This window comes from Zalophus californianus, chromosome 4 (genome assembly GCF_009762305.2).
Source record: "Zalophus californianus isolate mZalCal1 chromosome 4, mZalCal1.pri.v2, whole genome shotgun sequence".
Lineage (NCBI taxonomy): Eukaryota > Metazoa > Chordata > Mammalia > Carnivora > Otariidae > Zalophus > Zalophus californianus.
In genome coordinates, this window is record NC_045598.1 from 12,697,695 (window position 1) to 12,719,565 (window position 21,871).

The 21,871-nt window shown below is 53.8% G+C and overlaps 1 protein-coding gene across 3 annotated transcripts in view; it reads left to right on the top strand.

Moving 5' to 3' along the window:
- Positions 1-910: 910 nt before the first annotated feature.
- Positions 911-21,871, top strand: part of ACTL8 (actin like 8) — a 61,980-nt gene continuing 41,019 nt past the window's right edge. Inside the window, exon 1 of one of the 3 annotated variants that reach the window (XM_027625613.1) lies at positions 911-976. Coding sequence is in view for 1 of the 3 variants with exons in the window: in XM_027625604.1 (XP_027481405.1) it covers positions 4,441-4,454 (14 nt within the window). In the remaining 2 variants the exon portion in view is untranslated. Of the gene's footprint in view, positions 977-3,554; positions 3,600-4,386; positions 4,455-21,871 lie in introns of those variants that run through there. The other 2 variants (XM_027625621.1, XM_027625604.1) reach the window with 2 other exon arrangements.

Here is a 21,871-nt window from a genome sequence, read left to right on the forward strand (position 1 = left end):
AAATAGGCAGGTGGGTCAGGGATCAACACTGATTCCTGGGGACACATAATGCCACTCTGGCCCCGGAGTTAAAGTGGGGGCTTATGGTGGTCAGGCGGTAGAAAGTGGAGCCTGATGCACGGGGGTCCCCTTGGCCCATGGACCCACCCCCAGGTTATCCCCCCCAGTTCCTGAATGAGTAATCACAAGATGTAAACATACTTAGCCATGAACCGTTCTCTACACTTTCCGTTTGTTCATTTGTTTATTTTAAAGATTTTATTTATTTATTTGAGAAAGAGCCAGAGCAAGAGATAGAGCAGGAGCAGGGGAGAGAGGGAGAAGCAGACTGTCTGCTGAGCAAGGAGCCGAACGTGGGGCTCGACCCCAGGACCCTGGGATCATGACCTGAGCGGAAGGCAGACACTTAACCAACTGAGCCACCCAGACGCCCCTCCATTTTTATTTTACATGCAAGTTTTGGGAAGCGAACTTTATAATTTTGTCTTTAGGTGACAGAATATCCTGTGGAACTGTGACCGAGTTTGAGGAGTAATAAATATGGTCCGCGGTGACTTCTGGGGCTCTTAGTTTTGTTTTATGGCAAGTATAAGAATGATAGCTGTGTCTTCTTGGGTAGAAATACGGAGTCGTGTTTACAGGAGTTCGGTTGTGTGAGGAGGGTTCCTATGGAAGCTGAGGAGTCAAAGGGATGGAGTGTGCTGCTTATCCCTGATCGCCTTGGCCGCTCCAGACTTATCCCTGATCCTTCCTGCCTGCTGGGTGGAAATGGAGCTGGGCCCTTTAAATTCCTTCCCGGCCGGCCAGCCAATCTGCGTCAGTAGAGGGCGCTGGGGAGCCCATGCGGCGCCCAGGGCCCTGCTTCCTGATTCGAGGCTCCCAGGCTCCCGCAGCTCCCCCAGCAGGAGGAGGCAGTTCTGAGGTGAGGTGGCTCACCGGAGGCGGCTTTTGCGGTATCCCTCAGGGCAGATTTCTGGTAAGGCCCCCAGGGTGGATTTCTAGCAAGTTCCACCGGTGTGGCACCAAGCCAAGCGTTTGCCATGTGGTGGGCGACAGGCATGTCTGGTTCAACAAAGTCTGGGTGGCGGCCCTCGGTGTGTGTGTGTGTGTGTACTTCCTGGGGCTTCTAACTAAGCCTTGGGTGTGTGTGTGGTGCGTGTGTGTGTGTGGTGTGTGTGTGGTGTGTGTGTGGTGTGCGTAGGTGTGTTGTGGTGTGTGTGTGTGTGTGTGCGGTGTGTGTGCGGCGTGTGTGCGGCGTGTGTGCGGTGTGGTGTGTGTGTGGTGCGTGTGTGTGTGTGTGGTGTGTGTGTGTGTGTGAGGTGGTGCTTGTGTGTGTGTGGTATGGTGCGTGTGTGTGTGGTGTGGAGTGTGTGTGGTGTAGTGCGTGTGGTGTGGTGTGTGTGTTGTGTGTGTGTTGTGTGTTGTGTGTGTGTTGTGTGTGTGTTGTGTGTTGTGTGTGTGTTGTGTGTGTGGTGTGTCTGTGGTGCGTGTGCGTGTGGTGTGTGTGTGGTGTGCGTGTGTGTGTGGTGCTTGTGTGTGTGGTGTGGTGTGTGTGTGGTGAGGTGTGTGTGTATTGTGTGTGGTGTGGTTTGTGTGTGTGTGCGGTGCGGTGCGTATGTATGTTCTGGTGCGTGTGTGTGTGAGGTGGTGCGCGCGCGTGTGTGTGGTGTGGTGTGTGTAGTGTGTTGTGCGTGTGTGTGTGGTGCATGTGTGTGTGGTGTGGTGCGTGTGTGTGGTGTGTGTGTGTGGTGGTGTGGTGCGTGTGTGTGGTGTGTGTGTGTGGTGGTGTGTGGTGTGTGTGTGGTGTGTGTGTGGTATGTGTGTGTGTGGTGCGTTGTGTGTGGTGTGTTGTGTGTGTTGTGTGTGTGTTTGGTGTGGTGTGTGGTATGGTGCGTGTGTGTGTGGTGTGGTGCGTGTGGTGCGTGTGTGTGTGGTGTGTGTGTAGTGTGTGTGTGTGTGGTGTGTGTGCTGTGGTGCATGTGTGTGTTGTGTATGGTGCGTGTGTGTGTGGTGTGTGGAGCGTGTGAGTGTGGTGTGGTGAGTGTTTCTGTGTGGTGTGTGCATGTGTGTGTGGTGTGGAGTGTGTGTGGTGTGTGTGTGTGGTGTAGTGCGTGTGGTGTGGTGTGTGTGTTGTGTGTGTTGTGTATGTTTTGTGGTGTGTGTGTGTGGTGTGTCTGTGTGGTGCGTGTGTGTGTGGTGCGTGTGTGTGTGGTGTGGTGCTTGTGTGTGTGGTGTGGTATGTGTGTGTGGTGTGGTTTGTGTGTGTGTGTGTGAGGTGGTGCGTGTGTGTGTGTGTTGTATGGTGTGTGTGTGGTGTGGTGCGTGTGTGTGTGGTGTAGTGCGCTTGGTGTGGTGTGTGTGTAGTGTGTGTGTGGTGCGTGTGTGTGTGGTGCATGTGTGTGGTGTGCGTGTGTGTGGTGTGTGTGTGTGGTGTGTGTGGTGTGTGTGTGATGTGTTGTGTGTGTGTTTGGTGTGGTGTGTGGTATGGTGCGTGTGGTGTGTGTGTGGTGTGATGTGTGTGTGTGTGTGTGAGGTGGTATATGTGTGGTGTGTGTGTGGGGGGTGGTGTGTATGTGGTGTGGTGTGTGTGTGTGGAGTGTGTATGTGTGGTGTGTGTGTTTAGTGTGGTATGTGTATGTGTGGTGTGTGTTCAGTGTGGTGTGTGTGTGTGGTGCGTGTGTGTGGTGTGTGTGGTGTGGTGCGTGTGTGTGGTGTGCGCGCGTGTGTGTGTGGTGCGGTGTGCAGTGTGCTTTGTGTGTGTGTGTGGTGTGGTGTTTATGTGTGTGGTGCGGTGTGTGTGTGGTGTGCGTGTGTATGTGTGTGGTGTGTGTGTGTGGAGTGTGTATGTGTGGTGTGTGTGTTTAGTGTGGTATGTGTATGTGTGTGTGTTCAGTGTGGTGTGTGTGTGTGGTGCGTGTGTGTGGTGTGGTGTGTGTGTGGTGTGGTGCGTGTGTATGTGTGTGGTGTGTGTGTGGTGTGGTACGTGTGTGTGTGGTGTGCGTGTGTGTGGTGGTGCGGTGTGTGTGGTGTGTGTGTGGTGTGGTACGTGTGTGTGTGGTGTGCATGTGTGTGGTAGTGCGGTGTGTGTGGTGTGGTGTGTGTGGTGTGTGTGTGGTGTGGTGTGTGTGGTGTGTGTGGTGTGGTGCGTGTTTGTGTGGTGTGTGTGGTGCGTGTGTGTGTGTGTACATGTACGTGTACTTCCTGGGGGGTTCTAGCTCAGCCTTGGGGGGACACCTTTCAGCCTGGCGCAGGGGGATGCTTCCTTGGGGGTTCTCTTCAGCCCCGGGTGAGCTGCTCCTTAGGGGCTCTGTGTCAGCCAGAGAGGGATTCTTTCTTCGTACTGTTCTCTAGAGTTCTCTCTAATTCTTTCTAGCCAGTCTCTTGTGAATCCAGTCTTCTATTACAGTGAATCATTCCTAATATGGAACTTTTCCCATTCAAATTACTGTGTGGATCCTCCCTCCTGATTGGTTGCAGAGTGATTCACGTTGCGCGTTATAAATCATCGTTTGTTCATCCATTTTCATGTTGATATTTCCAGTTTGGGGCTGTTAGGAATAATTTGCTCTGCACATTCTCCACTGGACCAGCCTTTCGGTGTAATACGTTTATTATCTCTTGGATAGATACTTCGGATGGGATCTTTTGTGAAGGCCAGCCTAAGGGGCTTTCATCTTGGCTAGAGGGTGCTGAGGGCTTACTGGGAGTTTTGTGGGCCTGTTTTTTTTTTTTTTTTTTTTTTTTTATAGCAGTGATGAAATTCAGTGTGGGTTCTAGAAGGATCACTTGGTCCTGTGTGAGTGGGGGGATGGGCACCAACTCTTAACTCCCCAGATGGAGGTGGCAGCTCAGCCTAGTGACTCCAGGCCTGTGACTTTGCTCCATCATCTAGATGCGAATCTGTGAAATGGGAATGTCCTCATGCATTCGTAGGATTGTGGGCAGGACTGAATGGGATAATGCCTGTGGGCATTGGGCACGGGGCTATCATTGAGCAGGTGCATAGTGGGTGGCAGCCAGCATGCTTTTATTATTAGGTGCTTAAGCTAGGATGTCCCACTTTCTTCCTGGCACTAACCATCGTGGATCGAGAGACCAAGAACCTAGAGGCATGGGGAAGTGACTTGGTGCCCCATCCCGAGGCGCCTCTAGACCCAGAAAAGCTAGGGCCCCAGCTTTCTAGTGCTGCCCAGGGCCTGGCACTTTCCCATGCCCTCTGGGCCTTCCCTCTGAGGAGTGGACCCTCAAGGTGGCCTTGGGTTCTGGGCTCTTTGCCCAGCCCCTTGACAGCTACCTCAGTGGGCAGGCACCCTGCCAGACTGAGCCCTGAGCTGCCGCACCCCAGCTAGTCAAACAGCCATGATTAGTCAAATAAAATTTCCATCTGTTGAGGAATTTTTGAGAGTTATTACTGGCTATAAAAGCAATCGGAGGAGAAGGATGGATCTGAGGGGGTAAGTGCCTCTAATTATGTGGAGTAGTGACTTTTAAATAAGGTTGCTGATGTCCTTATCAGAGTGAGCCAGATCCCCATCATGGTCTGGGCTGGAGGGGGTTGGGTTGCTGGGGGGTGGGTCCTTCTCTGCAGAGGGAGGAAGAAGAGGGGCGCTGTATTTGAACCTTGGGGGTCATTGTGGCATTTAGAAAGATCCTGGATGCAAAGGGCCTTGGACAGTGTCTGGCATACTGCAGGTGCTTAATGGATGCATGTCTCTGCTTTCCCTGCTTCCTGCCCTTCTTCCCCTGGGGCCTGAGCCAGGCTCCGGCACAGAGCTGCAGTCTCTCTGGGCCAGGTTCTTGCTGTCACAGACTCCGTGGGACCAGTTCATGTAAGGGCTGAGCCTCTATCACTTCATCTTTAAAATGGGACAATTAATTACCAGGTGTCCATCCCAAAAACACTGGGCGGGAAGATTTTTGGAAATGGGGGCCCAGCATCATTCTGCCACTAATATATGGCTTTCCTCTAGTGCTTGGCTTGTTTTAACCCCTTCAGCATCTGGAGATGGAGGTGACATTGTGGGCAGGAGGGTTTGGGGGTGTTGAGGGGGCTCATCTGAGGTCACCTGATCCCAGGTGCTCCTGCTTTCTTGGGGGAAACAGAGTCTTAGAAGTCTACCCCCTTTTTCATCTTTCTTTAAAAAAAAAAGATTTTATTTGGAGAAAGAGAGAGCGTGAGCGAGCATTCATGAGCAGGGGGGAGGAGCATAGAGGAGGGAGAAGCAGAATGCCTGCTGAACAGAGGGCTCAGTCCTGGGACCCCGGGATCATGACCTGAGCCGACGGCAGACGCTTAACCGACTAAGCCACCCAGGCGCCCCTCTTCATCTTATTTCTGATGCTTAACACAGGACTGTACTTTGGGGGTAACTGCGGCTCTAGTGGCTGCAGAGGGCCAGTAAGGTGGGTCTTGCTGGAAGGGACTCAAATATAACTGAGTCCCCAGGACGAAGGGTGGAGGTGAACTGCCCCTCCCTGGAGAGAGGGGTTCACAGGGTCCAAACCCTCGAATGCGGGGCTCTGTAGCCTGAGTGTCTGAAGGCACACAGTCTCCTGCCTGCTGGGTCAGGGGTCTTCTCAAGGCCATTCTGTTCCTCCTTGCCTCCCTTGCCCACCTGCCTGTCAAGCACAAACCAGCCCCCCCACCCCGTGCACCCTTTAAAACCATAGGCTCATTCCTAGGCCCCCACAGCTGGCCACAATTTCATGCCTCAGAGTCAGCCATAGAAAAGCCCGTATGTGTGGCCAAGAGCCATCAGAATTCAGTGCTTCCAGGGACGGCTCTGCTTGGGGCAGGTAACTCTCCCCCGGTCCCTTTCTCTCTGCCAGGTGGTTCGAGTGTGACCACTCAGCAGTGGTTTGCACTGGGCCTGAAGGCCCCTGGTGTCTGACTCTGGAGCCACAGGCCTGGGGCTGAGGGGGGTGGAGGGCAGGGGCCAGCCGAGCTGGGGGGCTGGGTTGGCATGAGGAGCTGAGCCCTCTGGCCTGGTTGCCCCTATGCCCCGGGGAGGCCTTCTCCCTGAGCCTCCCCAGCCCCTGGATCCTCCCAATGACTTGGTCACTCATCAGCTGTGGAGGGGACCATCTGGCTTCTGGCTGTGCTGCTGGGCAGGACCCTGACCTCGTGGGGACTCAGTTTCCCTCCCTGTGAGTGGGGATGATAAGGTTGACTCGTAGGGCCGGGCGACAGTGGAATGAGTATGTGGCTGGCTCCTCGCTCGCCTCTTCGGGTCAGGCAAGGAGAAGGGCTGGGATGTGTATCCCTTGCTTCAGGCTCCTGTCCCTGAGGACTGAGACCTCTGCAGAGGGGAGGCTTTTGAGGCTGGAGCGAGCCAAGTCTCTGGAATTCTCCCCTGCCCCTGTGATTGGGTGGGTACCTGGGAAAGGTGCCGATGGGCTCTGGGACAACGGCGGGATTTTTGGTGGTTTCATTCCTGCCTGGGTATCATGTCTGTGGTGGGCAGTGGGGTCTCCGTCGGGGCACTCCTGTGGTGGTCCTGGGCATGGCTCCTGGTCACTGGTTCTCCCTGCTCCTCTGTTCCCCCAAACCTTCCCCCAGCTCCTACCTCCTTGGACGCCAGGATGGCAACGTAACTGTCAGCTGCCCTGATTTTACCTGCCATGAACCAGGTTTAAGGGTTTGGGCTGGGTGGAGAGAGGGTCCAGCTGGTTTCAGGCTGTATTATACTGAAGTCAGCACTTACTTATTGAACCATGCCCTCTCATGCCAGATGCTATGCCAGGGGCAGGAGATGCCGGCACAGCCAGAAGCCAGCCCTCGTGGTGCCTCTGGTTGGGCAGGGGAGGCACATGATCAGCAAGCAAACCCGGGCATAAAATGATCTCAGACAGTGCTCAGCACTCCGATGAATCTTCAGCGGAAGCAATAGGTGTTATGTGGGGGCAGGGAGGGGGTGCTGGGGTGCTGGGGTCTTCAGAAGGGCCCGCTGAGCAGATGACAGCCCTGGTTCCCTCATATTTGTATGTCCTTGCCCCGTGGTTCTCCCACCCAAACTCAGGGAGGCTTGAATCCTATGCACCCGGCCTCCTCCTGGCCCAGGCATGGGGATCCCCAGGAACCTCGGAGCTCCCCCCCTGGTGCCCCACTCTGGCCTCCCTTCCCCATTGCTGAGCCCTGGATGCAGGACCCCGGGCCCTCTCTGTGGTTCCCAGGGCCCCTTTCTTCCAGCCAGAGAGGGGAGTCTGGTGACTTTCTTCCCAGAAGAAGGAAGGGGCTGTGAATCCCTCCTCTGCCAGGAGATATATCATCAGGGGCTGGTTACATTTTTCTCCTCCCACTTCTTCATTAGCTAGAGGCCTTCTCCATGGGAGGATTCCTAGGGCTTCTGGGTTTGTGAGCGTGCCTTGGGCATGAGAAGGCTTGGAGCAAAATGATCCTTAATGTTCATCCCACCCTCCAACCCTGCCAAGAACGAGAGGCTGAGAGCCTTGGAGCTGACAAGGTGTAGTATGTGGAGAGGTGGGTGTCTGCCCTTGGGGAACTTTGAGATGGGGGCGCTGCGCCTCAGTCTGAGACTCAGTTTCCCTGTTGCTAAGTGGGGTGGGTAACCTCAGGGGGGCCACCAGGGTTAAACGAGACAATGAGTCCTCTATGTTTCCTATCTTGGTCATCATGGTTTTAGATGATGTGTCCCAGACCCAGACGGCAGAAGATGGAAACAAAGCCACATGGGTGCAGCTGAGTAGGGGCCCCTCGATGTGTGCGCAAGCCTCTGGCTGGTCCTTCCCCTTGGTGGGCAGCTGTGGGGCAGTCCTTGGGTATGACCCTGCAGTCCTCCTTTCTGAAGGTCCCTCTGTCTTTCCAGTGGCTCAGCCTCCTGAGGGCCCCCAGCGGACCGCCCCCCCCGCCCCAGCCTGATGTCTGGTCCAGCCTCCCCTCCCTGTCTCACCCGCATGCTGCTGGCCGTCCACGAGCCCCACTTCGTTTGCAGCCCCAGCGTAGCCCAAGAGCCTGCCTTTTAATAGCTGCATATTTCTGTAAAAACAATTCTCCTTGTCTTGAGGCCCTCATTCCTCCCAACTTTGACCCCTGGCTCCCTGGGGGGGTTCATGCAGAAGCTGGTGTGCTGCGAGGCCCGGCAGCTGCTTCTCCCTTCCGACTTTCCAGGGAGCCTCCTGCAGAGGACTGTGGCCTCTTCGCTCGCACTCTGCCCCTGCCCACAGCCCAGGATGGTGCTGGGCTTTGGGCCCCCGGCAGTGGCAGAAAGCACCTGGGAAGGGCCGCCTCCTGGAGGCTTTCTCTGTGGCATCAGTGTGAGCGTGGGCTCTGGGGCTGCTCCGGGCCAGCCTGCCTCATGGTGCGATGGGTTTTCTAGTAAGGTGGTGAGCATCCCATTGCTGGGAGTATTCAAGCAGGGGGCCAATGCCCATTGTTCAGGTGGACAGAGAGGGCCATTCTCAGGTGGGAAGGGCTGGGCTGGGAGCCTCTGAGGGGCCTTCACCTATCAGGATCACAATCCCCTGAGCCTTGAATTCTCTGCTCCTTATAGGAGATGGAGTCAGTGCTCCCATTCTCAGGACAAGGAACTGAGGCTCAGAATCAGGCATTTCTGTGCCCAGATCTCTGGTCCCTCCCCTTTCTTCCACTTAGCCCGGGTGGCCAGGTTCAGAGCAGGTCACCCCTGTGTCTTGCTTGATGGGAGCACAGTGGACCATTGGTGACCTTTGGGGCAGGGAGGGGGGGCTTTGATCTAGTTAAATATTTCTCCACTCACTCTGCTAATAAGCACATACCTTCCCCTGAGCACCTACTGTGTGCCAGGCCCTGGGGATATAGGGCTTGGGGTGGTGGTTTCTGTCCCCGGTGAGCTCATGGTTGAGTGTAATGGATGGAGGAGGGTTTTGCCTATGGTTCCCAAGCATCAGAATGAAATCCTGGCCTTGCTCAGATCAAAGAATCCATCACCCGGGGTTGGATCTGCGTCTCCCTGTACTTTGTTACAAGCTCCCCCAGGGGACTGTGGCTGAGACCCAGATTCAGGAACTGGGGACTCCTAACTCTCAGTGGACAGCTGTGCAGCAACAGGGGGGCTCCAGCCAGAGGGCAGGTGGGAGGGGCATGCTGTTGGGATCCAGAGTCCGTGGGGAGAGGGGGCCAACTGGAGGTGCTGGATGCTTCCCCCACCACGTGAAAAGCAGCAGGTCAAGAGCAGTGAGCCCGGGGCTCCGAGGAGGATGTGGCAGGTGGCTTCCTCCCAACCTGGTCGGTCCTGGTCCCCGGAGCTGGGGATCTCCCAGTGACTAGGATGGGGGCTGGCATGGGGGGGCTCTCACTTTTGCAGGAGTGAACCTCATGAGGCAGGACAGCCCCTCCTTGCCTTCAAACCACAAACCTCTGCTTGAACGCTATGAACCGGTCCCTCTCCATGGCTGGCTCCCCACACCAGCTCAGGTTTCACCTCTTTGGAGGGTCTGCCCTGAGCTTGCAACTAGGTATACACGCGCCATCATCCCTGCTTCCTTCACAGCATGTGTGACTGTCTTGTCCCCACTGACCGGCGAGGTAAGGTCTGGCTCTTGGTGGACAAGGTGGGCACAGCTGCCCTGACCTGATGCCCTTGTTCTCAGCTGTGAGGCTCGCCTGCCCACCTGGCTTGACAGAAGCTGTGAGTTCATGAAGTGATATTGGCGCCGTTCCCTGGGGCCCCAAGGTGAGGCAGAGGTCCCCCCAGCTCCCAGGGAGCTAAAGCTCACCCCAGGCTTGAGATCAGCCGGAGTTCGCACAGCCAGCCCTCCTGCGGAGTAATTACTATAATTTCCCCGGCACAACCCTCAGCTCTTGGATGATACTGTGACCGAAATGTGAGTAGCGGGAACACTCCCTGCCCTTGTAATTGAGGGTTCGTAAGCACCGGTGACATCTCCAAAGGGAGCTGGGGCTTCACGGCGTGTGTCGGAGGCGTCACCTTTGAACTCTGGCTTGATGCAGAGCCAGTAATGATCCATGAGTGGGATGCGTTGATTCCCTGTCTCCCCGGGGTTGTGTTCACATTCCTGGTCCAATCTGGAGCCTCGCGGCAGCCCCGTCAGCCAGGGGCAGTGCATGGCCCTCACCCGGTTGGGTAGAGAAGTTGCACAAGCCGGGACATTGTGCGGCATGGGAGCGGCAGGGCCGGACTGGAACCTGTGTCTCCCGTGCCCATGGTGTGTGTTCTCTTGCCATCCCCATCCGTTCGGTGCAGATGCCCCGTTAAGGAAGACCCCCCCCCCCCGACGATTCTACCACCTGACTCAAGTTTGTTACAGAAGAGTGATAATAAAAGCAAAAATCATGACCTTGGGCTCTGAGGGCTCAGCAGGCACTGTCCTCCTTGCCTTGTAAGTGGGAATGCTTTTTACCTCCTGGCAGCCTGCCACGCTGATGGTCCCCAGTTTACCGATGAGGGACCTGAAGCCCAGAGAGGGAGTGCTGACCTGAGGGCAGGGAGCTGGGAGGTGATAGTGCCTGAACTGGAGCCCAGGCAGTCTCTGGCACCAAGCTTCTAACCATTGCACCATGCAAATGGCAGAAAGTTGGCATTCCGGGATGTGTAGTGTTTCTTGTTCAGGGAGCTCATTAGTCCATTTGTTCATTCCTTATTCATTCACTCACTCAGCCTTATTTATGGGTCTCTGTTATTGCCGAGCATTGTTCTAGGTGTTATGGATTCGGTCCTGGACAGAACAGATTTCCCACCCACATGGAGTTTCCATTCCAGGTGAGGGAGACAAATCACAAGCAGACAAATGACGCAGTTTCAGAGTGGGAGAGCTAAGGAGGAAAAAGAATAGAAAGGAAATGTGGAGTGATGGGAGGGGGAGACTAGCCAGTGTGGTCAGGGGTGGGCTAAGCAGAGACTGGAGGGAAGCATAAGAACAATGTGGGGAAGAGATTCCAGGCATAGGGAACTGTGTGTGCAAAGGCCCTGTAGCATGCTTGAGGACCTATGAGGAGGGTGGTAGGAGGTAAGGTCAGAAGGCTGAGTGCAGAGATGCTGGTGGGGGGGTGCATTTGAGTCTCTCTTCCCCCAGAGGGAATGACATGATCTGGCTCCCACTGTTGAAGGCAGGCTGTGGGAGGTGAGGTAGAGGTAGAGGGACAGTGTGGAAGCTGGTGGTACAGGGGAGAGATGATACCAGCTGCTTAGACCAGGGTGGTTCTAAGGAGTCTCTTAGAAATCTCTCCTCTTGACCCTTCTTTGTCTGGCTGACTTCTCCGTGTCCTTCCCTGGCAGCTAGGACCTTCCCTGCACTTGTGCTGGGGGTGAGTTTGACTGCTTCTGTGCCACGGCCCCTGGGCGCTAGTCTGTGGAGCCCGCTGGGCTGCCTTATTCATTAGTCTCTGGGTGCTTCGGAAGACCTTTGCTCTTTGAATATTGAATGAAGATCTGTGCATGCTGTGTTTATCCTGCTTAGGCGCTCAATATCTATTTTTGGCATCTGCAGAAATACCTGCTTCATATGTTATCTGCTCAGTTCCATCTTGTTGTTACCTTTATTTATCTCTTCAAACAAGAGCCACCACCCACTTCATGGCTTCTCAGCTCCCTTGGACTCCGTGGGCTGACACCAGGAGGCATTAAGCCGTCTTACTTAAGTGGTTGGCAGCTTGGCCTTTTCCTAAAAGCGTGAGGGCTGTGGCGTGTCTGGCTGTGCCCAAGTCCCTCTAACAAGACTGGGTGTCTGTAGGGTTGGTTCTGGGAGCTGAGTGTGCATGTGTCTATGTGATGTGAGGTTTAGAGATTCAGATAGGGCTCTTTTTTGGGCAAACCATGGGAGTAGGCTCTGGCCAACATCAGGAAAGGAGGTGATCAGGAGGCAGCTTGCAGAGTCGGAGGCTTGGCAGAAGGACTGGTTGGGAAAGACCAGAAACCAAGAGCCTTCCGAGATCCCATGGGGATGGGTGGCCCCAGCTGGCTTGGAATGATTCTGCAGGACTGGGAATTCCAGGTCCTGGGAGAGAAGGCATCTCATGCATGGGGTTTGGGCCATGTGACCGGTCCTGGTTTGGTGGTGTTGTGCCAAGAGTGCATTTTGGAGGGGAGGTCAGTCCTGGAAAGGCATTTGGGTGTGCCGGTGTCCAAAGAAGAAGGGACAGGTGCTTGGCTGCTACACATGCCCTCTGTCCCCAGCAAGGATCTCAGAGATGTGTGAGCTGTCCTGGCCTTTGAGGTGCCAAGGGCCAAGCCTATCCCACACAGAGTGTTAGAGAGTAGGGCCAGATTACTCCGAGTGATTGGTGGAGCAGAATTTGGAGTAGACAGAGGTTTCTGGGTCTGGGGGAGGTTGTAGCCACGCTGGGTCTGGCTGGGCCTTGAGGGCCTGGTGGTCTTCAGACGGAGGGGAGGGGTGTTCCGAGTGAGGCTTGGCAGGGTCATGGAGGCAGGGTCGAGCCTGCTGGCTTTTGTTGAGGTGCAGAGTCGCTGGTGAGTCATTGGGAGGGAGTGGGGAGTGCTGCTGGAGCTACAGGCTGAACACGTAACTGAACCCCTGTCTGAGGAGGTCAGATTTAGGAGGGTGGCTGCGTCTGGCTGGGGTGGAAGTGAGGTGGGAGGAATGCTTTGGCAGAGCACCTACTGTGTACCTGCGCTCCACTAAATGCTTTGTTGTGGTCTTATTGACCCTGCACAGCGACCCGACTTGATAGTACTGCTGCTTACCCCGGCTACACAGAGAGAGAGACTGGAGCTCAGAGAGGTCAGGTGACTTGGTCAAGGTCACACAGCCAGCAAGTAGCCAAGAGGGGGTTTGATCCCAGGCCTGGCTAACGTTCTCGCCTCGTCCGGGTTACAGAATCATCAGCTGTGAAGCCGGGCAGGCTGCTGAGCTGCTCTGGGCTTCTGCCCACTTACTTTTCTTCCTCCGTATTCTTGGGCAACGTAGAGCATGTCTGGGACAGGCAGGTGTGGCCAGTGCAGCGGGGTTGCAGCGGGTCCAAGGAGTCTCTACCCCCCACCCCCCTACAAAGTGCTAGAACAAAGCTAGCAGAACTGGAGTCAGCAGAAAAATCTAATTTTCACCTTAGACACGTTTGTAGCTGACAGATATTAACCCCACCTCTAGACTTTCCTTCCAGACAGGTCTGAGCTGAGTCCTACCCTGGACAATGAGAGGCCAGCCCTGTCATGAATTCACCGTTGCATTTTTAGGCAAGACGTTTCTTCTCCATAGGCCTCAGTTGTTTCTACTAGTAAAATGGGAGTGGTGGTACTCAAGGTGGGGTATCATGAATGCAAATGCCTGCAGGGGCCCTCCGCCTACCAGGAAAGACAAAGGTGTGAAATGGGCAAGGGTAGAAGATGCTGGGGGTGTAGGCGCCCCACGGGCACCTGCCCTGCCTGTAGGGGCAATTCCTGCTTAGGGCTAACCTGTTGTCACTATATAGGGCTGCTATTGCCAGACCTTTGAATTATTTTAAGGAAAGCCAGAAACCTGAGTTGCGCTCTTAAATATTTCAAAATTTAAATGTTAGTGATTCATTTAGAAATTTTTGGAAAAAAAATTATGCAGGCCAATGAAAGAAGCTTCCTGGGCTGAAATCGGCCAGTGGGTCACCAGCTGGCAATGCCAGGGCTGGATCATTTGGGTTTCTTCCAGCTGGATGAGATACAGCTATGTTTCATATGCATATAAATAAAAATCAAATATTTGCCTTCTAGATCTATTGATTTGTATTTATTGATGAACCTGAGGTTTGTAATGTGCATCTGAGCTCAGAAATAATGATGGGGTAGAAACCTCTTTGAGAAACTTTAATCACAGATTAGGAATCCCCGAGCCTGTCTCTGTCCCTCTGGACTACCTCTGCCTCTTATGTCTGTCTTTAATCCTTCCTGGTGCAGACACAGCCTAGCCTAGTTTCCACGGCAACAGAGCATGCTACCTTCTCCTCTCGTAGATTTGGAGAGAGAAAAGCAGGGCGGGTGGCCTTGAGATTTCTCTAACCTGGACCACAGACCCAGGGACTTCTCCTTTCTACCTTTGCAAGATCATGGGCAGGACAGGTTTATTGGAAGCCAGTGGGCAGCCCAAGAGCAAGATTTATTGGCTCTTGTGAATTTTTAGAGACCTCTGGCTAGAGCTATTGATTTTATATCACATCTGCTACTGTTCCCAGTTTGGAGGGTGCTTGTGGATCAGTTCTGTAGTATCCAGAGAGCAGAGGGTTCACTGGTCCTTTTTAGGTTGGGCTTGGGAAAGACCCTAAAAAAGCCAACAGGGTTAGAAGAGGGTACAGGGGTCAGAGTGGCTAATGGGCCAAGCAGTTTCTCTGGTCATTCCCACCATGCACAGTGAAGCCAAGAGGGCCCATAGACAGGGGAGAGGGATGGCTGCCCTGGGGCTGGGGTGTGTGCTCTCAGCCCCAGGCCGCCACCAGGAAGACCAGGGGAGTGGGTAAGGCACAGACACTGGAGTCCAGCTGCCTTAGTTCAAATCCTGGCTCTACCACGTGAGGCTGTGGGACATGGGCAATTTAGGTAACATCTCTGAGCTTTTGCATCCTTGTCTATAAAATGAAGACTATAGTACTAACGTCCTCATAGGCTATTGTAAGATTGAAATGGTACATGTAAAATGTATAGAATATAAGTCAGTGAACTTTTGGGGCACACTTTTTCTGTAAAGGACCAGCTAGGAAACATTTTAGGCTTTGTGGGCTATCTCATTTGCCAAACTCATCAAGTCTGCTGTAGGGACTTGAAAGAAGCCATAGACAATATGTAAATGATGGACATGGTCGTGTGCCAATAAAACTTTATTTATAGATAATAGAATTTGAATTTCATATACTTTTCATGTGTCACCCAAGAGCCTTCTTTTTCTGATTTTTTTTTTCCCCAACCCTTTAAAAGTGCCAAAGCCACTCTTGGCTCGGAGGCCATATAAAAGCCAGCAGTGAGCTGGATTTGGCCCATGGGCCATGGTTTGCTGACTCCCGATGTAGGATAACGCCGATTATGTGTTCATTAAGTGTTAGTCACTGATACTACCTCTATCTTTGGCCATTATTCTTTTCATCCTGGGAGGGTGGGCTGGAGGCAGTAAAATATTTGGCCCAGAAAGAGATGATTTGGGCCAGGGGAGAGAGCGTGCATAATAATCACGCTCAGGAAGGGAAGATGTTATCCCAGCGGGGGTATCCTCTGGTATTTGTGGGCAGAATTGACGGGGAGGTGGATTTTTTGCTCTGAGGCCTCTAGCAACTCATTGGAACAGACTGCCTTGGGCATCATGAGCTCCTGTCACTAAAAGTGCTCAGGCAGAGGCCAGATGTCCCTGACACACTGTTGGGGGAGGCTGGCTTGCTGGATGAACAGACGCTGCTGGGTCTGAGCTGGGTTCCTGCGGCTCTGGTCACTGGGGACATGGTGTGTGTGTCTGTGTGTGTGGGGGGGGTCCTATTTTCTCAAGGTCCCTTTTCCTAATACTCAAAGCCCCTTGCCCTCTTCCTTGCTTCTTGAATAATCCAGTGATGTGCATGGGGCCAGCATTGCCCCCATTGAACCGGTGGGTGAGCTGGGGGGTAGAAGATGAGCAGGACACCTGGATACACCCTCTGGCTAGGCGGGCAGGCATGCTTGGTTGAAACACATGGACTTCGGTCCTGGATCTTGTCCCCTCCCAGCTCTGCTTCTTCCTACCTTTGTGCTCCAGGGTAGAAAGGTTATTTAACCACTCTGAGCCTCAGTTTCCCCATTTGTAAAGTGGAAGTAGAGGATCTCCCTGACGGAGTAGTTGTTACTGTATATAAAATGCCTAGTTGGTACCTGGCGGCCAGTAGGTTTTCAAGCAGTGTTCATTCATGTCCACCGTAGTCCCGGCCTCCTGTCCCAGGGCTAGGGTATGGCCTGGGAGGGTCAGGGAGAAGCCTGTCCTCTGGGACATGGCCTGTCCACCAGCAGTTTGCTGTGGGGAAGTCTTCCCCCAAACCCTGGTGCCGGCATCTTTGGGGAGTGATGGACGTTAGGAGGCAGAGTCTGGGCTACCCAAGTGTCAGAGACCTTCTCCAACGAGATATAGAGACATCCACCTGGGCAAGGAGTCAGTGGTCCTGAGGATGACCTTCAGAAGGCCCAGGAAGCCAGAGTGGATTCTCTTCCTGCACCTGTGGGGCTACTGCACTCTAGGGCCTGGGGGAGGGACATTTCTGGGGAAACTCACTGGGAGAACGGGTATGTTCAGATGAGGCAGCCCCACGCCCACAGGCAGAGGCAGTCTGGGGTCATACCTCCTGCCTTGTCCGGGCTTCGTGTGCTGGGCCCTCTGCACGAACGACTGGCACAGGGAATCCCATGAATTCTCACGGCCACCCTGCAAGGGGCATGCAACTGTTACCCCACTTTATGGATGAGCAGACTGAGGCTGAGAGCCCAGGTCACCTGTCTGGGGCCACAAAGGAGGAAGTTGGCGAGTCAGGATTTGCAGCTGGGTCTAACTGCAAGAGCCTCACCCCCAGCCCAACACTCCCGTCCCCTGCCACCTTTCAGCTAGCACTGGAATCTACAGTCTGTAGGGTAAGCCCTGATAATGAGAGTAGCCAACATTTTTAGGGTGGTTCCTCTGCCCCAGACCTTGTTTCAGGTCACAGTGTAAAACAGTAAATGTCCTCTTGCATTTTTAAATTTTGTAATCCTTACAACCTCTCTGTGAACTATTCCCATTTCACAGACAAGAAAACGAGGCCCAGAGAGGTTGCATAACTTGCTTGAGGTCACAAAGCTAAACTGTAGAGCTGGGATTTGAACTCAGGAACTCTAAAGTTTGTTCTCACTCTGTCTTCTTGCCTTGAGCTTGATTATAAAGTGCATAGCATAGTATCAGACACAGAATAGATGCGTAATAAACATAAAAATCCGAGACCAGGGGGCCAGCATGAGCTGCCTAGGAGATTGGTGAGTCTGTACTCACCCTGGACTTTACGTCCGCTTCTGTGCAATGGGCACGTGATCCTCCACCACCTGTGCCTCACAGCGTGGTTTGTGCATGCGAAAACCCCTTCTGCTGTAACCCGACAGACAGATGCGTGCCTCCGAATCACTGTGTAATGCAAAATTGCACAGTACAATCCCACAGGGTTTCAGGGAATATGGAGTTAGGCACAACACTCAGGCACTTTATCGGTGACACACAGTAAAGGGTAGGAATCTCATGAAAGGTGGCCGAGTTCTCTCCATGTTTAAGGTTAAGAAATATATACCTACTAAATAAATGTGGCGCTTCATCTTGAAAAAACCTGAAGTTTGCATGTGGGAGTTACGCCTACTCTCCCTGCTGGCTGCCCGCCCAGTTCCCATGCCTGCCGTTGTGTGTACAAGAGGGAGAGGAAAGTAAAGATAGCAAAAACCTGGTGGGCGGAGAGAAAAAATATAAAATAGGCTTGGGGGGGATAGAGAGGGGGCGTCAGGTTGCTGGTGAAGTGACAGGAGGAAAAGTCATGGGAAATGGAGTGGAACGTTGTAGTGGCAGGTGCAGGTGGGCGGGGCCGTTGTCCGGTGAGGTGTGTGTGTTTCCTGTATTCCTCGGCTGCGCAGCTCAGCCGGTGTGGTTTTCTGTTCACCCGGTGTTTGTTGTGGAAGAAATGATGTGTAAGCCATGTGACATTTGTGCAATACTCGCATTGTTCCCTAATCTATGGATCTCAGCAGAGCATGTTTGCATTTTCACAAGTGTGACAGCAGAATTCACTCTACGTTGGAAGGTCAGGAGTTAGGAGGAGTGGAGGGGTCTTTTCTAAACGGGGGGACTTCCTTGTAAGGTTCGCCTCCCCTTGGAAGACGGGCTTGTACCCTGCAGTTTGGGGCTAGGATGGCTTCTGGGACTTGGGTGAAGCGGCTCCTTCTCTCAGGTCCCCTTGCTGACCCCCCAAAGCTGGTCTTTTGGAATCTCAAGGTACCACCTTGGGTTCTATAGGAAACCCCTATCCCACCCATGCATCTGCAGCTCTCTGAGCTTTCTGTTGTTTGGGCAGTAAGTCCCAACTGCTCTGGCGCTCTGGGAGCCCAGGGGTCTTTCTGTGGGCAGACCCAGGTGGATCTAAGAATCCACTTTCCTTTGAAGGTAGAGCCCATGGTGGGGCCTCCCCGTGAGTAATAAGGTCTTGTGAGTGGCTCCTCCTTGGAGCAAATAGAGAGAGAAGAAAAAGGATTGCCTGGAATTTATTAGTCTAATTACATTTTCCTAATGTGGTTGACCCCCGCTCACAGCAGGACTCTTATCAAAGTTGCAATCACACCAACATTATTGGAGTTTTAATAAGAGTCAATTGGTTATTGTCCTTGCTGCATCGGACACTGTAGACGTAATCCCCAAAGCCCCTTGGGGAGGCAGGGAGCTTGCTTGCTTTGCTGGAATATTATTTACATTAATAACAAGGATTAGGGACTTGTTTTATGTGTTTGGGAGAAGCAGAGAATTTCTTTGTTCAGGCAGCTCCTGGCCAGCAGCAAAGTGCTGGGCTGGGAGTCAGGTGCTCACCACTCACCACGCCTTGCTATGTGAGCTTTGGCAAGCTGCCTCACCTCTCTGGGCCCTCCTGAGTGAAATGAGAGGACCTGAGTCATGTCAGTGAAGTGAGAAGGCCCAGGAAGCGCTTTCTTCGCTCAGAGCAAGGGTTCAGTGCAGGCTGTGTCAGAAATGGCCAAATCGGGGTGTGGTGGTGGTCAGGCTCCACCTCCACATATGCATTTATTGTGCTTTAGAGTCCAGGAGTTTCCCATCTGGAATGAGCGTTTCTGGAGTGCCCTGCTCTGCCCTACCTTGCATAATGTGGGGGGCAGTCTCGCCTGGTGGAGAAGAGATGGGACCACAAGGGCTCAGATTTCTGCTCTCCTATTGGCTGTGTGACTTTGGCACCAGGCTTGACTTCTCTGTGCTCGAGCTTCCCTGTCTGTAAAATGTGGATAATAAGAGGATCTCTCTCACAGGGTTAGTGAGAGATTAAGGGAGGTGATCCCTGCAAAGTGTGTAGGACAGTGCCTGGCCTGTGCCGAACAGATGCTGGTTATTGTGAGGTGGACAGGGTGTCTGAGTTTCTGTTTTCTGCTTTATGAAGTGGGCGACATGCTGCTGCCTCCGCAGGGTCATTTAGAGAAAGTGGTGGGATTGTGTTTATGTGTCATTGTCATGGACTTCTTGTTCTCACCGTGACCCGAGAGGTGTTTCTTCACTCCCTCTCATAGACAAGGGCAGTCCGAAGAGCATGCTTTCAGTCATGCTGGGCATCTTGGCTGATCACTGGCTCAAACGGCAGAGCTGAGGGTAGGGGTGTGGGCTGCCTTGTCCACTGCTGTGTCCTCAGTGCCTAGCACACAGTAGGGGCTCAATAAATATCAGACCAACACCCCTGCCTGCATGGAGCTTACGGTAGATAGATGGTGCTAAGTGTAATGGGGAAAAATAAAGCAGGGAATGGGGAAAGGGATACTGGAGAATATTTAGGGAGATTTGCAATTTTAACTCCCCAGGGGCCGAGGAAGGCCCGCGGAAAAGTGCCATCTGAGTAGAGACTCTAAAGTGGTAAAGGAGCAAGCCGTGCAACTGTCTGGGGGACGGATGTTCCAGCAGCAGGAACAGCAAGTACAAAGGCCCTAAGGTAGGCCCATGCCTGGAGTGTTTGAGGAACAGAAGGGAGCTAGAGATCCAGGAGTACAGTGAGCAAGGGGGATAGCGGGTGAGGGCAGGGCCCCCCTGCTCTGACTCCGGCTGAGGGCACCAGACTGTAGGCCGAATGGGGGCTGCTGGAAGGAGGTTGAGGAGCACCTTCTTTGGAGCCTTGGTGCCAGTGTCTATGTCCCATATCTGGCGGCAGATGTCTCCTCTCACCTCCTCAGATGCATCCACCAGGTGGGGCTCTGCCTCCCCCTCTCACATGGCCTGTAGCCCTCTTCATTTACCTGTTCATATGCAGGGGGCCTGGCCCTGGAGCCTGGGGCTGAGGCAAGAGGCCTAGAGGTTCCTGGGAAATGCTCCCCCACAAAAGTCTAGAAGGGCTTCCCTGCTAGCTCCTCAGAGAGGACTTGTCAGATGAGAGCAGAATTAAGTCTGAATCTCAAAATATAGGGGGGCACACTGAGGCCAGATAGGGCAGGGGTTGGCGAAGAACCCCCAGGAAATTAGAGACCTGGGACTGACATTGGGCAGGAGGTCTGGGACCCAAGGGGTCAGGTAAACGGGACAGGAATGGGGGTCTTGGCCCTGCCCACCCTATGGATTCCCTTCTTGAGCCTGACTTAGCTCTGCGTGGCAGTGGAGGAAAGAGGGTTGGCTCTGAGGATGGTAGTGACTGAGTTCATTATAAGCCCTGCACTGGGGAGGCAGAAGGTTCTAGAGGGAAGTCAACAGACAGGTGCCAGAGGCCAGGAGGTCCAGCCAACCAGGGCTGTGCCATCAGCATTAAAAGCTCAGGTGGACCCAGAGGTGACACCCAAAAGGAAATCTTTGCAGGCCTGGACCCGGGGTATGTGCTGGTTCCTGCCAGGATCACTCACACCAGCGAGAGCTAAATCTGATGGGCCAGTTCGGTCCCCATCCTGATTCAGCACCAAAGGTACATCTCCGTTCTGGCTTGCCTCAATTCCATGTCCCTCTTTATGTTTGAGAACTTCTCTTTTGGAACTTGTTGAGACTTCTCCCTTCCTCTCTCTTTTTCTTTCCCTCTCAACACTCACCTGCCCCAAGTGCTCTCAGTCTGGTGGGGTGGACAGACCAGGGCTCATGAGCCCAGCATGGTATGCAGAGGGAAGGTCTTAGAGCTAGGAGAGCAGATTTCCAGGGCAGTATAGGGAAGTGCCTGGTCTTCCTAGGAGAGTCAGGGAGGGCTTCCTCGAGGCGGTGTCACTCAGTGAGAGAACTGAAAGAGGAGCAGTTACATGGGAGTCTAAGGTGGGGTGGAGGGCAGGGCACTGCAGACAGAAGGGCACGTAGATATAAGTGCAGCATGCCCGAGAGACTGCAGAAGGTTCTGTATGACTGCCGTTAACCTCTGAGGGCTGAGGGGGGGCATGCCAGCGAGGAGGCTGAGCAGAAAACACACTGAAGGTCTTCGGGAGACTGATAACACAATAGTGCTGGTCACATGCCATCTCTCATCTGCAACTCTGGCAGCAGGTCACATTGTCTGCACTATGGAGATGCCCAGGCACAGAGATGGGGGTCACTGGCCCCGGTCACACAGCCTGTAAATGACAGGATTGGCACCCCTTAGTCTCTTCTCCTCGACCAAGATTTGAGACCTGCCCCTGAGGGCCTCAGGGAGCCATAGCAAGCTTTAGAGCTGTGGACAGAAGCTCGTGGTGAGGGCAGCACCAGGATGGGGGCAGGAGGGGACCTCCATCCTGCCCCTTCTGCTGGGTTCTGGCGCGAGCTGTCCTCTCTAAGAGGCACTGCCTCCAACCTAGAAGACAGCAGGGATCCTCTGGGTTGGTGAGTCTGATTGCTCGGTGCCTGGAGGAGGCAGCCAGGACTTGTGTGCTCCCGGAGGTGGGAAGGGGGCCCCCTGCAGTCCCCCGGGGGCTTGGGCAGCTGCGTTCTCCCGGAGCCCGACTCTCCAGAGCAGACTCGGCTTCCCTTCCGCGCTTCTCTCTCCCCTTTTCCCTGCCACGTGTCCCTGATGGCCTCATATTCCCTCCCTGGCAGCCAGTACCATCTGCAAGCTTGGCAATTTCACTCACGCTCTTCTGCTCAGCTCACTTGTGAGGGTTTTTAAGTAAGACTGGCTCTAGCACCAATCCCTAGAGTGGCCTCACTCTTTATGTTTCTGCTTCCAGAGGGACCTATTTGTCCCTTTTCTTTGCTTTCTGTTCCCAAGCCAGGAACTCAGCATGGCAGAAGAAGCCCAGCTCCTCAAAAATGCAAATCATGTGCATGTTCCACC